Source organism: Anguilla rostrata, chromosome 4, assembly GCF_018555375.3.
Source record: "Anguilla rostrata isolate EN2019 chromosome 4, ASM1855537v3, whole genome shotgun sequence".
NCBI lineage: Eukaryota > Metazoa > Chordata > Actinopteri > Anguilliformes > Anguillidae > Anguilla > Anguilla rostrata.
The window spans coordinates 45,400,040-45,415,652 of NC_057936.1; the positions used below are offsets into that span (position 1 = coordinate 45,400,040).

General features: G+C 42.2%; 1 protein-coding gene across 1 annotated transcript in view; it reads left to right on the plus strand.

The window, feature by feature from the left end:
* LOC135253438 (glypican-1-like) overlaps nucleotides 1-11,969 on the plus strand; it is a 101,899-nt gene extending 89,930 nt beyond the window's left edge. Inside the window, exons 6-9 of the mRNA XM_064332724.1 lie at nucleotides 3,922-4,044; nucleotides 5,540-5,673; nucleotides 7,106-7,281; nucleotides 8,039-11,969. Of these exons, the coding sequence (XP_064188794.1) occupies nucleotides 3,922-4,044; nucleotides 5,540-5,673; nucleotides 7,106-7,281; nucleotides 8,039-8,244 (639 nt within the window). The 3' untranslated portion in view covers nucleotides 8,245-11,969. The remainder of the gene's footprint in view (nucleotides 1-3,921; nucleotides 4,045-5,539; nucleotides 5,674-7,105; nucleotides 7,282-8,038) is intronic.
* The last annotated feature ends 3,644 nt before the right edge of the window (nucleotides 11,970-15,613 follow it).

Here is a 15,613-nt window from a genome sequence, read left to right on the forward strand (position 1 = left end):
TAGCAAAATCATTTAAGACGAAGTAGTCTTTTGGATTTCAGTGTGAACTCTTGTGCGTATTAAGTGTTTAAGCAAGGTGCTGAAACATGTCTGGGTTCTCCATCGTTCATGAAGATATAAATAGGGAATCATTTGCTCATGTGTACAGTTAGTGTTGCTTAATCTTGAACCCCCTAATGGAAATGGAATATGCTGCAATACATTGTAAATATGTGCCTTTTTGGGAACATATACATTGGGCTCCAGAATTATTGGCACCCTTAATAAAAATTAAAAAGAAAAAAGAAAAAAGGCTGCATATAATAAATGACACAGATAATAATAAAACATATGGGAAAACTATATACTTTTATTTCAGTACATTTACTCTCATGCTTCAATGTTTTTTTAAGTAATCAAATTTTTTCTGAAAACCCTAGGTGCCATATTATTAGCACCCCTAACAATTATTGTAAGTAAAATCAAACAAAATGAAATTTGCGAAACAATTGAACTTAAAGGGGAATTGCACTTCATAACACTTCTGTGCTCATTTTCACACCTACCCAGAGTTTTGTGTGCATCCCAGACGGTTTTTAGGTTGCTTGCTTCAATATTTAGATATTTGTCGATTTTTGATTCTTAGATTCCGTGTGAACAAACCTCTCCCCCCATCCAATAGAAGCCCATTCAACATCAAACTCCACGTTAGACTCATAAACACACGTCCCTGCTTCTCATGACTGATATTGTCCTTCTAATGAATTCGTCGCCCTTCATTTTTTGATAATTTATTTTATTTTAAATTTCAAACATTAGAAACAAAGACCTATTTTTTCAGCGGAAGTCCACATAGTAGTTCGGTACGTTTTTTTCTTCTTCTTCGATTTCGTTTCGCGGCAAAATCGAGAAGAAGCTAAGCAAAACATTCTGTTAAGGCTCATGCAGATAATGGCAGACTATGTCATAAAAGTTCTAGGCATCATTTCGATTGTCACTCTTGCTAACTTCATTCATGTGTCAGAGATGTAACATTACAGTCTTGTAGTTTAGCTGATGCGCCAAGCCCTATACCTCTGTGTTCAAAACAGGATTTTACGGTAACGTTACTCTCAGCGAGACACATGCCGTTCGGCCCTGCAGTGGAAAAGGGGCTAAAGTCTCCAAGACTCCAGGGTTGGTGACAGCCGAGAAATCGGAGAGTCCTGTCGCTAGTGTTGCCACCCATCCCGTATAATATGGGATCGTCCCGGATTTCAAAGTAAAATGCTACGTCTCGTATTGATTCAATACAGGACGCAGTTTGTCCCGTATTTTCGTGCACGTCGTTTCATATATTACACTAGGTCTTCAACGTGCTAAGAATAACATTCAAACCAGTTTTACAAGCGGAGCTGAGAATTGTAATTTTACTGGTGGTGACTGTGAGCTCCAGACAGATAGGCTCAGCCTCTGCGCACTGCTGCATGAGAGTGTACATTACGTCTTCATCGCTGCCTCACTGATTGCCTCGGGAAGTAAGGTGACCAGATTTCTGAAATGAAAAGTGGGGACATTTCCAGTTCGGTGGTCAATATATCATTAAAATATCCAATGTTATTATCTATGAAATAAAAAAGGGGAAAATTCTGGTTTCATGTATTTTGACCATGGTACTGTAATAAACTATGGTCTTGAAAAGACGTTTGTGGTGATGTTGTGGATTCACTTGACACTTGCTAGCTTCTGGCCGAGTTTTCCACAGCAGTTTTCTCTAAAACTAGCGTGAGCAAGTAGTTAGTAGAAGAAGAAGAGTGCTGCTATAGCGACCAGCCCCCTCTGTTAGCCAAAACAAGCGATTGAGACGTCAACTGGTAGGCTCTGCTGCCCGGTCTTTCTTGCCACGTAAAATATTATTTCACTTTGAGGTCTGTTTTTAACGCACAGTTAAAAACGAGGACATTCCCGGGGATAGGCCACCAAAAACGGGGGCTGTCCCTGTAAAACGGGGACATCTGGTCACCCTATCGGGAAGTGGAGTGCCTCGCTGTTTTTTATATTTTCACGATGTCTGCAAGTGCAAAAAAAATTTTTGCACCCCAAATCAGCCTGCAAATTAGCCAGCTCTTCTTCTGTGTATTCCAGCTCGAATCGATAGGGAACAACAATCCCATGATCAAAAACAAAATCTCCTTCGTCCTCAGACATTTCGGTTTCGCTAGCTAGTAGTAATACAACACTACTTCTACGACCAACCTAGTGTTATTGTCTGCTGGTACGCCCACATCAGAAGTCGCGCAATGATATGCATCCTCGAGTTCGACACTAAACTGCCAGCATTTGTGAAGGAAAGCAACAAAACAGCGTAAAATATTAAGATAATGAAATAACTAATCGAGAAATAAAGGGTGACACATTCATTAGAAGGACAATATCAGTCATGAGAAGCAGGGACGTGTGTTTGCTCACACGGGAATGAAAAATCTACAAATATCTAAATATTGAAGCAAGCAACCTAAAAACCATCTGGGATGCACACAAAACTCCGGGTAGGTGTGAAAATGAGCCCGGAAGTGTTATAAAGTGCAATTCCCCTTTAATTTACTTCATCTCAGTCTAAAGGAACTATATTGTGTCGTTCCATCACTTCCAGTTTCACTAGAGAATAAAAATTAGGTAACAAGCATACAAAATCCCTTTGTCATCCAGCAGCATGGGAAAAGCCAAATAACTGTCAATTCAGAAGAGACCGATGGTAATTTACCATCATAAGTCTGGTAATGGGTACAAAAAAAGACATAAACGGTTAAACATACCACTTAGCACTGTAAGGGCAATAATAAAAAGGTGTAAAACATATGGAATGGTTGCAAATTTGCCAGGTAGAGGAAGCAAGTGCATGTTGTCCCCACGGACGGTGAGGAAGATGGTGATAATAACCCAAGGATCACTGTTTAAGAATTGCAGAGATTGGTTTGTTTCTTGCGGTCAACAAGTCTAAAAAAACATAAAATGGCACCGCCATACCAACTAACTCTTTGGAAGGCATGAAGACAGCCCTTATTGAGCACAATAAACAAAACCAAGAATCTGGAGCTTGCCAAACCTCATTGGAATTATGACTGGAAGAGAGTGCTATTGTCAGATGAGACCAAAATTGAATGGAGGTGGGACATTGATATTTTGGAGATGTTAAGCTGGCAGTGGTCCAGGGGCACATTTTAGATCAATGGCACAATGAATTCAACAAAGTACCAGGAAATTCTGGCAGAAAATTTGGTTGTATCTGCTAAGAAGCTAGGACTTGGTCATAGGTAGATTGTCCGGCAGGACAATGACTCCAAGCATACATCAAAATCTAAACAGAAATGCTTAAGTGAAATCAACATCCGTGTTTTCCAATGGCCATCTCTGGGGTGTTTTCACTAGAGGTATTAAGTATTAAGTATTAAACCAGGGGTGCCAATAATTGTGGAACCTGTTTTTTGGGGAAATATTTTATTTATTTAAGAAATTTAAGGCTTTGGTAGATTCCAATGAATCGTTTATCAAGCACACTAGTTTACACGTCGGAAAATAAAGCTTATCTCAATAACTATTATTTTTTAGTTTAGCATTTTTTTTTAGCATTTTTTGTGCATATTTATCAAGGGTGCCAATAATTCTGGAGCCCACTGTATGCATACTTAACTGCAGTGCTTTTAAAGAATATTTTAATGTATCCATTGCAATATAGGTATTACTTTATATTTGCCCATATATTGTGATGTTTTTGAATAACTTGATAAATATATGTTTTTTGAATATGTTGGCAGTATATTCCATGTTTCTAAGTGCCCACAGAGGCAGCAGACATCTTGTTTCCTTACTGAAGTGATCCATTGGGTGGGAGATGGTTGGTGAGGGTGCTGTTTTGGCAGCGGTCCGTCTGACGGCAGCCCCATCCCCTCTCGTACCCCGCAGGTGTTCCAGGCATGTGGGACCCCCCGGCTGGCTGAGACCCGGTCCGAGGAACAGAGGAGGCAGGCGAACGCGGGCGCGGAGTCAAATACCCCCCTCCCTCCCAGCGTCAAGCTGGAGAAACTGGTCAGTCACCCCCTCCCAACACACACACACACACGCTCACACACACACACACACGTATGCATGCGCACACACACGCATGTACACACACAAACGCACACGCACGCACACACACAAACGCATGCACACAAACACACATGCACACACACACACACACATGCATGCGTGCACACGCGCACGCACACACACACGGACGCACGCATGCACGCACACACTCACTCACAGATAATACACACACACCGTCGCTGTGCGTTCTCTGCACCCGTCCATAGACTCCTCTTTCAGGGTGGCGGCTGTGTGATGGGCAGCATTGTAGCGGAGCGCATCTCATCAGGAGAGCTTCCTCAGCCATGACACACCAGAGGCACTGATGCCCAGTGTGTCCCTGCAGGCGTCGCCATGGCAACGTTTCGAGGGTGTTTTTTTTTCCATGTAAATGATCTTTTATTTATTTATTTATTTATTTATTTATTTATGTGTTTTGCAGATGTGTTTTTGAAGGGTGACTAAGAGCCGGGCAATTTGACTCGCCCTGTAAGCTGTTCCCGCAGCGGATGTTTACGCGGAGATTTAGCGCAGTAGCTTGCTCAAGGGTCCTCGGCTAAGTCCAACTCCAAATTTTCTAATACTTTAACAGGTTATGATTGCTATTTCTGTTCCAATTGTGGACAGTAAAGTTTGGCACAATCTGCATTTTGCGCACATGGACTTTCCCGAATTCAGTGTGTTCTGAATAGTGTAGGTGTGTGTCTTTGGAGAATGTGGCTGGCCAGATCGTTTTGTTCAGCCCCGCAGGCAGAGATGGTAAAAGCATAAGCATGATTTTATTGTGTAAGTGCTGGCAGTCTCTCCCCGATCTCATTATGTTACGTGACAGTGACTGATCTCTTCTGTCTCATTCTGTAATTGCTCTGTCTGACTCAGTTCTTCCAAGACTAACTTTGTGCTTGATGTTGCATGTGGCTGGGCTCTCCCCCAGATCTAGTCGTATCACTGTTTTACTGCTGCTGCGTGTGGCTGGTCTCTTTCAAGCCTCATCATGCATTAGTGTATTTCATGACACATGTAACTGATTTGCCAAAATTCTCATTGAGAAACAGCATAATTGATATTCCACTCTGGTGTCTCCCAAAGCTCATTGAGTAGCGGCCTAATTGATGTTGCAACGTGCTGGTTTCTCCAAAAGCCTGTTGAGTAACAGCGTAATTGCGATTGTTCCACTCTGGTTTCTCCCTAAGCCCGTTGAGTAAGCGTGATTGATGTTACAGCATGTTGGTTTCTCCCAAAGCCCTTTGAATAACAGTGTAATTGATGTTGATCCATGCCAGTTTCTCCCGAAGCTCGTTGAGTAACAGTGTAATTGGTGTTGTTTCATGCTGGTGTCTCCCAAAGCCCATTGAGTAACAGCGTAATTGGCATTGTTCTGTGCTGGTTTCTCCCAACGCTGTTTAGTAACCCAGCGATGTAATTGACATCTTGCGTGGCTGGTCTCTCCCAGGTCTCCGACGTGACAAGCAAGCTGAGGGAGATGCAGCAGTACTGGGTCCAGCTGCCGAACGCGCTCTGCAATGACAGAGTGACAGCTGGAATGGCCAATGAGGACAAGTGCTGGAATGGAATGGGCAGGGCCAGGTAGGTGGACTTGCTGGGCCATTGCAGAATGCACCATGCCTTCACAATGACGGGACCCAAGGGCAATCAAAATGGTGGCTTAAACCATAGAAGCTTGTATTTGGAGAAGTAACGGTGTTGTCTCTATCACTCTGTGGCACTCAGCATGCCATTGAATGCACCGTAAGCACTCCATACTGACAGACTGTGAACAATAAATCAGTGGCATTAGTGACTCAATGGTCCTCGGCTTATATATGCAGCATCATGTTTCGACTGGCGTGGCCTTCCTCAGGCAGCAATGAATTTCTGCTTCTGTGGGAGTGGATTGGCATGCAGCAGTGGCCTGGATTCAATAAACGCATGCCCTGAACTTCCACAGACACCATTTATCCATGTGATGCACCTTTGCACATATCAGCATACTTCGTCAGGGGTGCATAAAATAATAGCTGTTTTTATTTGTAAAAATTAAAATCAGGTTAAAAGTTAAAATTATGTCAAGGCCAAAAAAGCAAAAATGACCAAAGCTCCTGAAAGGGCTTCTGCTTGGTGTGCATTTAGCAAACAAACTCTTTCTCAAATATATCTAGTTTTTTATGGATGCCTATTTGCAGTCGTAATGTTCTTGCCGCATCTTATGGCATTAAACTAAATGGCGGTTATTGATGACGCGAGTTACTGTGGCTTGAAATATATGCAAAGTGATGTGATAAAAACAGAACGAAAATGCTTTATGCCAGGAGTAATGTACCATGTGTCTTCTGCAAGAAGAGCTGTTCCACTCACGTCCTGGAGGGAAAGAGGGTTTCTGCTTTTAATTTAGCCGTAATTGGCCGTTAATTACCTAATCTGATTACTTAATTGCATGGCTGGGAGAGCTCAACCATCTTTCTTTTGTTTTGCCTGGATTTAGGAACCGGTGCTGAGGCACTGAAAGAACCTAATGCAGGAACACTGATTGAGGTTCATACTTGATAAATGCGAATGCCTTTACATGCAAGTATTTTTGGTTGTTTGGTCGGTATTACAAAAATGATGGTGTGAAATGATGAGGTGAAATAATCTGCTCAGCTAGAATTCCTGTTTGTAAATATTACGCGTCTAAATAAAATCTATTTTTCGAAATGCTTGGCATGTAAATACAAGATGAGAAATTATAAGCACAGAGTAAGTAATCAATGCCAGATATTACCTTGTAGGTTGCTTTTAACTGAAACAAGCAACATTTAAATTCTGCCTTACCAATCAATATCACACAGCTTTCCTAAAAACAGTAAAATGTTGGCTTTCGTTCTAAATGTGCTGTGATAATTTAAATGGGAAGGGGGGTTGAAGCAAAAAAAAATTGACTGGAAAACAGTGAAAACTGGCAGTTGTCCGTCAGTGTGTTTGTGGTGCTGATAAGCGTGCTCATAGAGCAGTGGATGATTGGCCGATTGGTGTGTTTCAGGTACCTTCCTGAGGTCATGGGAGATGGCCTGGCCAGTCAGATCAATAACCCTGAGGTGGAGATCGACATCACCAAGCCAGACATGACCATCCGCCAGCAGATCATGCAGCTCAAGATCATGACCAACCGCCTCAAGAACGCCTTCAATGGCAATGATGTGGACTTCCAGGATGCCAGTGAGTTCCCCTTACAGCCATTTTGTTTTGTCGCAGACAGTACCTCACTTCTCTGTTCAAGTAGAAGTGAGGCCTCTTGTCACTGACTTATCTGATTTAATCTGGAATCCCCAACGCCAAATATGCCATAGTGCTGTTTTATCTTTTCAGATACAGACACAGTAAAATTGAATGCTGTTTTGTTTTTAGTATTGTCTTATGTTTTCGGATTTCTGTCATCAGGGACAGAGCGGATTCTCTTTTAATTACCAGATGTTTATTGCCTTGTTTAATAGATTTGACAACTGGACAGGACCAAGTGTCAAAGCTTCAGGCCAAACTTAAGTCCAAAAACCTCAGGAGAAATAGACAGCAGTAGTTTCTTATGTTGTTTGCTTGAGTCTGATATCAGCTGCACCAGGGAGAGTACAGTAGACGTGAGTTTTGCACCCTGATCTCCATCCCGATCCCCCCTTCCCCATTCTCATTCCCTTTTCCGCTCTTCATCTTCTCTCCTCATACCTTCTCCCTTCTATATTTCCTTATATTTCCCGAAAAAAACCCTCTCTACCTTCCCATCCATGTTAATTCTAGCAGCAAAGGATTAGCTATAGCTGGGACGTTATGGCCTCACCGTTGTACTCTAATTATTTGCTACATGGGTTTGTTTGTGATTAGCTTTGCGCACTAATTGTAAGTCGCCCTGGATAAGAGTGCAAGCTAAATGCCTGAAATGCCTCAGTGTAAAATGTAGTTTCCCTCTGGTTTGCGTTCTCAGCGGATGATGTGAGCGGTTCGGGAAGCGGGATGTGCTCGGACGAGGTGTGTGCTCGGAGCCCCCGAGTCATCGTGCCCAACACGGACCGGCCCAAGCTGTATGCCTACCCCGCCAAGAACAAGAAAGTGCTGTCCACAGGGAGCCAGATCCACCCTTGCTTTGCCCTCCTTCTGCTCTCATTGGCCACTCTATCGCTGTGGCGATAATTGATGGGCCAAGCCACCAATCAGGACTGACATTTTGGGATTATTTTTTTTTTTTTTGGGGGGGGGGGGGCAGGGAATAAAAAGAAAAAGAATGGGTGGTCTAGTAACTTCGCCAAAAAAAAGATGAACATTAATGACTTGACTACCTTTTACCCTTGAGAAGAAGAAAACAATTTGAAAAAAGTACTAGTTTTGTTTTGTTTTTTTGTTTTTTTAATATATGGTAAGCTTTAGAGCTGGTCTTTGGCATATTTTTTTCTGGTGTTTGGGTTCTTTGAAATGTCTGTACTTAAACAGAAAAAGAAAAGTGTATAGACAGTACATATATGGAAGTTTTGTGTCATCACAGTGAAGGATGGCTTCACTCATAACATCTAATATTGTTGCTGTGGCATCTCAGTGAAGCGATAACATTAATATGACAGAGTGCTGTTGTTGGAAGATTGTGACTAAGTTGGGTTTGTAGTAGTGCTGAGTAGGGGTGGGAATCATCATGGACCTCACGATTCAATATTATCCCAATACTTGGGTCACGATATGATATTATTGCGATTCTTTGTGTTTTTGCAATTGAGTATTGCCATACAATTGCTATTTTATTTTTATTCATTTGTTTTCCATTTGACTACAGTAAAACGTTGAAATCATATGCCTAAGGAGAAAATTATGCCAAAACCCATCGCACCCCATAATCAAAATCATTGCATCAGTTAATTTCAGTTAAAATCTTTACTTGTGCAACTGAGCACAATGAACACATAGCATCCTGTAAGAAAATATTAAAGAACATCGGGCCCCTTCAGCAGCTTCAATACAATTTAATTAATACATTTAAGGAAAGAACTGAAATGAAATGGTGAGATTCATCCAATCATCAGCACCGCAATGTCAGCAGTTTTAGATGGGCAGCAGCTGTGTCATCTGCAGTTTCAGATGGCGCGTATGGAACATGTATCAACACTTGTTTTTCATTGAATATCTTAGTTACATCAACACTGTGCTTGCTAAGCAGTTTGGTGTAAATGTGTGCCATATTCGATTTAGCGAGTGTCCATGATGTTGTTTTCTGTGTTGTTAGGTTATGTTGGCTCCCATCTCATCACATATGCGCTCAACTGAATGAAGCCAGTTTTTCTACGGTGGCTAGCTAGTTATCCGTGATAGAAAACATACTGTGAGACCCTTTTTACCCAAGTTCAGATTGAATTTTAATAAGTTACACAAGTGATGGCGAACCTAGCATAGCACTGGCTTGCTACTTGACTAGAACGAGAGGGACTAGAATGAGTCTGGTTGCTACTGTAGGTACTATCTATGGTTTGGGCTATTTGCTGGAATCATGATGTAATGTTTTCTTTGTATGGTAAACTAATGTTTATAATGGGATGGCAGTGGTTGTTTTCCAGGTATTAGTCTGACCCATATGTGTTGCCAAGGAAACTGCACCTCTCCTGCCAGTTAGTGAGTGCCCTTGTCTTAATTTTTTCTCAAGCGACCATGGCATAAACAGAATTCACTGAGTCCACTACGAGGTGTGCAGTTATATGATTTGAATGCACTCCACAGAGGATGGCTCTTCGCCTCTGCATCCTGAATTAACATCACATAAAAAATAATATGCATTTGAAAATGCGTATATGTTTTGATAGATTATTGATACTTGGCGCCTCTGTATCGATGCCGTATCACAGAAGAAAGTACCGCAATACCGTGCTGTATCAATTTTTTCCCCCACCCCTAGCGCTGAGCCAGACATTCTGTTTTTCTTTAAATGGGCTTGCACATTATGTATTTATTAAACAGGAAAAAAGAGCAATGTTGTGATAAGGAGGGAAGGAAGGTATAACTGATATATTGCTTTATGGCTGTTGTCTAAACAGGCCCTGGAAATATGCATTAACAATGCATCAGTGAGCAGAGATTTCATTAAATGTTTCACAGATGAAAACTTAAGAGAACTTAATAGTGTCATTTAGTGTGAGGCCGCAGTCTGGGCCAGGCTTAAAATGATGAGCAGAGCGGTCTGTACACTGGCTCAGACGCAAAGAGAAGAATATGGCTGCTCGTACCGCATGTCTAATGCCACGTGTCCTGTCTCTGTGTGGGTAAACTTATTTAGCCATGGACAGAGAGTTTCTGTTTAGCACTACCTGCCAGTGATAGTGGGAAAAAATGGACAGAAGGATGTAACTTTGCATTGTTGTTGCTTTTTAAATGAACTGTTAAGATGTAGATGGAATACTGAGGTTTCTTTGCCCTCGGTGCAACCAAGACCAATTCCAACCCAGAGTGATGCAAGTGCACAGCTGATAAGAGGCTTCAGTGTGTGATTTCAGACATACAGTCAAGCCAAAACCCTACATGATAAAACCACTTTCAACAACTTTTAAAAGTGTACCTGCCTACAGTTTATGCACCTGCCTACCTGCCTCGGTCTCGTACACATCTTAGTGAACTTATACCATCTCGGAGACGGCGGAATCTTGCCTGTTCTACCCTGAGGAAACAGCGGGGCGCTCCAGCTCGCGCGTTACCCTCCCACGATATCGCTGTCGCAGTGTAGCCACACGACGGCGTGGTGGTAACGTTAAGCAGATGATAAGAGAACATTGTGGGAACGCTGTCACCACGGTCCTGCCATTGAACCACGAGCCACAGGGGGGAAGACATGGCGTAGGCTGAGTTTGACGGCTCGTGACCACGCAAAAAAAGCGTGAGTTTTAAATTTGTTGAAGAGTTTTCTTTTTGGTTTTTTTTTTGCAGTCTTTTGGTTTTGTGTTTCTGCCACGAATCAATGTGTCGATGGACCTTGCCGGTCACTATAGTGGTGTCCTGTGTGTGACCGACGATGACGAGATGACTAATCACAAACATGAACCCAGGAAGGAGAAAAGGGGTATATCTGCGTGCGTGTGTGTATTCATATGTAAGGCTCCTTATTTGCACCAGCGGTTGATTGAACCACTTGATTTCCCATGGCATACGTTCCAAAGACAGAAAACAGGAGGTTAATTCAGTAGTTGAATGCCTCTGTTTCTCTCTCTCTCTTTCTTTCTCTCTCTCTTTGCATAGGTCCCCCTTCTATGCCCCCCTTGCCACCCCCGATCATTCATCATTACCAGGATCATGGTGAAACCCCACAGTTGTCAGGATACCTGGTGCAAATCCCCCTCAAGTCAAGTGGGCTCAGTGATTTATTCTACTTTTTTCCATTCTTTTGGACATTAATGAGCCCCCCCTCACCCTCATCCTATTACTGCATATGCCGACTGCAGCTCTTTATGGATGTGATACAGGTATCACCAGGTTTCTCTGGGTATGTTTTTAAATCCATGAACAGCCATTTTGTTTTGCACGTGGAGGTCAACCTGGGGGAAATCAATACAGCAGAACAAGCCGGAGATTCTGTGATTGATTTGGATATTGAGACGGACGGACTGATCTTTATGTAAACTATTTTCTGGAACAAAATAAATAAATAAATACTAATATCAGGGGCCCTAAATATGAGACAACAGTGTCAAGTGTTGAGTGCGACTGGCATACTGAAAATGTGCCAAATTTTAGAAAACATTTCTTTTTCTTTTTTAAACAATTCACTTTCTAGGATCTTTTTTCATGGCTATAGTAGAGCAACACTTGAAGCAGAAGATGAAATATGTGTCAATTTGCTGTTGTTTGTTCTTGGATCATTGTGTCGATTATAAACGTGATGAGATTTTGAAGATGTTTGTGTAACACTCTTTCCATCGCTTTACACTGATGGCGAACCCTCTGAGCAGGTCTTCTGCGTGTCCTTACGCACTGGCTGTGAATCTATGCACTATTTTTATCCCCAGCATACCACATTTCTGCTGCACCCTGACAGGGAGTAACAACACAGCACCAGATCTCCCCAGTGATCTGATCAAGCACACCCTCAAAACTGGCTAAAGAAAACTCTGCACATCAAGACCCAATCTTCCATTATTCCAAAATGGCCCACATTCTCCATTTTCTCGTGAGCGGTTTTGTGAAGACTTTACCGCAGCACATTATTACAACAGCTCTTCAAAAGCCACAAAACCCTGGAACACAGAGAGCCCACTTACAGTTAGTTGCAGTCATAGTTACAGCCCATACAGTGGGACAGGTGTTTCTTTGTGAAAATCCCATCATCTTAAAAGACGTGAAGGAGTTTTTCTATGGGGTTGACACCATAATCCCAGTGAGCTCTCAGCACTACACAATACAGACACATCAACATTCTTTCAGAAACAGTATCATGTCATGTGTCTTATAGTCAAGTGCTGAGGTATTCACAGCGTGTGCAGAAACTAAATATTCTGTCAGTGGACTGTAAACGGAAAAAAGAAGATATTTGACATTTTGGAATAGGAATGTTGTGCACTCTGACATAATTAGGAAGAATTTGACAATTAGGAAGCCTTTGCTTGTGCTGGATTGACCTCCAGCCGTCCTGATCTTGTCAGAATGCCTGGGAATTAATTCTGTCAAACTGCAAAATGGCCAATGATGTCTCAATGTACTTTGAAGAGATGAGACACAAAGAAGGTGAGCTGATGGTGTCAAAAAATACAAGGGAGTTGAAGGTGATTTAGAATGCATGAGATGGCTGGGAAAAAAAACCAATGACCATAGAAAACACAAGGAGGGAGATAAAAGAGATGGAATGTCAGAACAGAAAATAAACAGGTGAATGATTTCAGAATAAAAGTGGGTGGATGATGATGTCACAACGTGCAACATTCAGTGCTAAAAAAATCTTCCTCACACCTGTTTTCCAAATGTTCCACCCTCCAGTCTGTTTATCCGAACTGGGTCATGATTTTAACGGATTTTCCGATACAGATGTGCCAGTCTGAAGATTAACTGGTCACTTGTTTCAATATATTTTAGGCTTTATACAAAACATACAATAAGCCAGGTGTTTATTGCGGTTGACAAACTAACTACAGACACAGGACGTTAATTTTTTTCCACTAGCATTACACTGCATTGCAAGCTTTCTCTCAGATGAAGGCACACTAGGAAGAATGGTGGGGATGAAATCTTCAGACTGAACTGCTGCATGTTACTACCTGTACTAACCAACAGAGTGAAGGGCTGAAGAATGAAAGACTTGTCATCTGTTCCGGCCACTCTTTCTCTCTCGCTGTCTCTCTTTCTCAAAGGACTGACACTCCTCTCTGACACTCCAGCACTGACGATGCAGGTCAAGGAGACAGTGTCTAACATTCGAAAAGAGCAGCATGGGCTTTCAAGACCTGACAACCTCCCACAGTGACTTTCCTATTGTTTGATGTAAATAAATCTGTTTCTGAGTGAAGCTGTGACTCTGGGCTAAACCTGTCTGTGTGGCCTTATGTTTCTCAGTTCAAAAGCAGTGCGATCTTCTTCCTGCACCTTCCTTTTCTTTAGTTAAAAAAACCTATACATTTAAAAACATTTTTTAAAAGCTATCAATTACATGATATGTACAGTGTCGCACTAATTCACTGAAGACAATAACTGCATACTGTGGGCGCATTCGATGATTGTGGAAGCTGTATTTGGACACTGTATGAATGCTGAGTGCTTTCAGCATTCACAGAACACAATTGGTCTGAGTATTATGTTCTGTTCAGTGTCATTTGCAATAATGTGTAAGCTTCCTGTAGGCCTTTCTTGCAGTTTAGTCACTGACAGGAGGCAGCTATGACAATTTTTGCCCCTCATGTTACGGTCTTCACAACCAATGATAGTTAAGTGCACTGCACACACACATGCACACATACACACTCACACTCACTCACACACATACACACACACAAAATGCGTATTTACATGCATGTGTATGAGAGTGTGTCTACATGCTGAACTGGGGTTCTGCACCCTACACAGAAGTAGTTTGTGTGGGTGTGTGTGTGTGAAAGCTGTGGCATCAGAGCATATAAACAGTTCCTTCAACAAAAAACTCTCAAAACAGCTACATTTAAAGCAATATCCCTGACCCGATTTGCTGCGTTCCATTTAGAAAAAGTCTTTTGATTTAATTTTTTTGGGTCGGGGCAAATGACTCAGTACCCCCCTTAATGAATCCTGCAAGATGAACCATCGGTGCAGGAAACGGTATTAAATTCTCACTTTAGAAAATGAGAATGCGACGTTTCACTTTATCTCTTTGTGACTGGAGAATCTGAGGCCAGTGAATATACTGGGGATATACTTGCTTTCGCAAACATCGACAGTGCAGAAGCAGCTTTAAGCTGCTTGGTAGGATTTATGCCTCCACTCTCGTACTTTAACTGCCCATCCTTCCTTCTGAAAGTTTGACTGAAGAGCGCAATCCTCGGTCAGTCGTTCCTCCTTCAAGACTTTCATTCCACGGCCGCTTGCAGATTGAATTTAAAAACTCTTTATTATTTATGTCTTATTATCTTCAATCTTCCAGCAGCTAAATTTCCCACACACAGTGTGGTAGTGGAGGTTTTTAGCAATCTGTGACCGATGCAGGGAAGATTGTGGCTCAAATTTGCAAAGTTGCTGCTAAAAAATTCTTAATAAGAAATCACTTTGTTTACACTGCTGTCTGGTCTGAATGGGTCTTCCAGCTAAGATGCTGGATTCCACTGTCTAGTTGCACTGCCTTTCAGTGACGCTGGGCCATGCCTGCATTGACTGGCTAATGCCTCACAAGATGACACATAATAGGGAGGCCAAGTTTGAGCCAAAATGGCCATCATCGTCTCTCTTGGTTACCGGCAGTCCACCTTCACCAGCTGCAGCTGAAGAGTGCTTTCCTGGCAGCTTTTAAACTGCAGAGAAACCCACCTGATGTTCACAGAAGCACTAGGACAGACTACTGAGTGAGGACAATGTTTTTCTTTCTGGTGCTTAAACCCCGGGACTGTCTTCGGCTCACTATGGTGAAGTAAAGGAAAATTTGAAAGAGGCATTGAAAATTTATGGCTTTCTCCTTCAGATCAAAAGGGCTGCATAAATCCACTGGCTAAGCCACCACTGTGCCAAACACAAAAAGGAACCGGGGACAGGAGAGCTGTAAACTTTACTAGCCATATTTTAGTTTGTTTTACAGGGATTAATATTTAACTTTCTGCCATTTTGCTGTTGCCTTATAAGAAACTGCCAAACAGTGTGTGGACTTGAATAGGATGCAAGGTTGCGAGGCTCTTAATGGAATTCTGTATATCATGAGGGGGGTGGATTGCCTTTTGTTCCGCATGAATATTTTTCAGCCACTAAAAACCCCACTAGAGATTCTCGCACCACTCATCTGTGGTTAGTGTATGTGCACACAAGATGACTCAGATCTCCCATATCTGCACCTTCGTTAATGGTCAACTTTCCTGAAAGCGAGGAAGGTTGG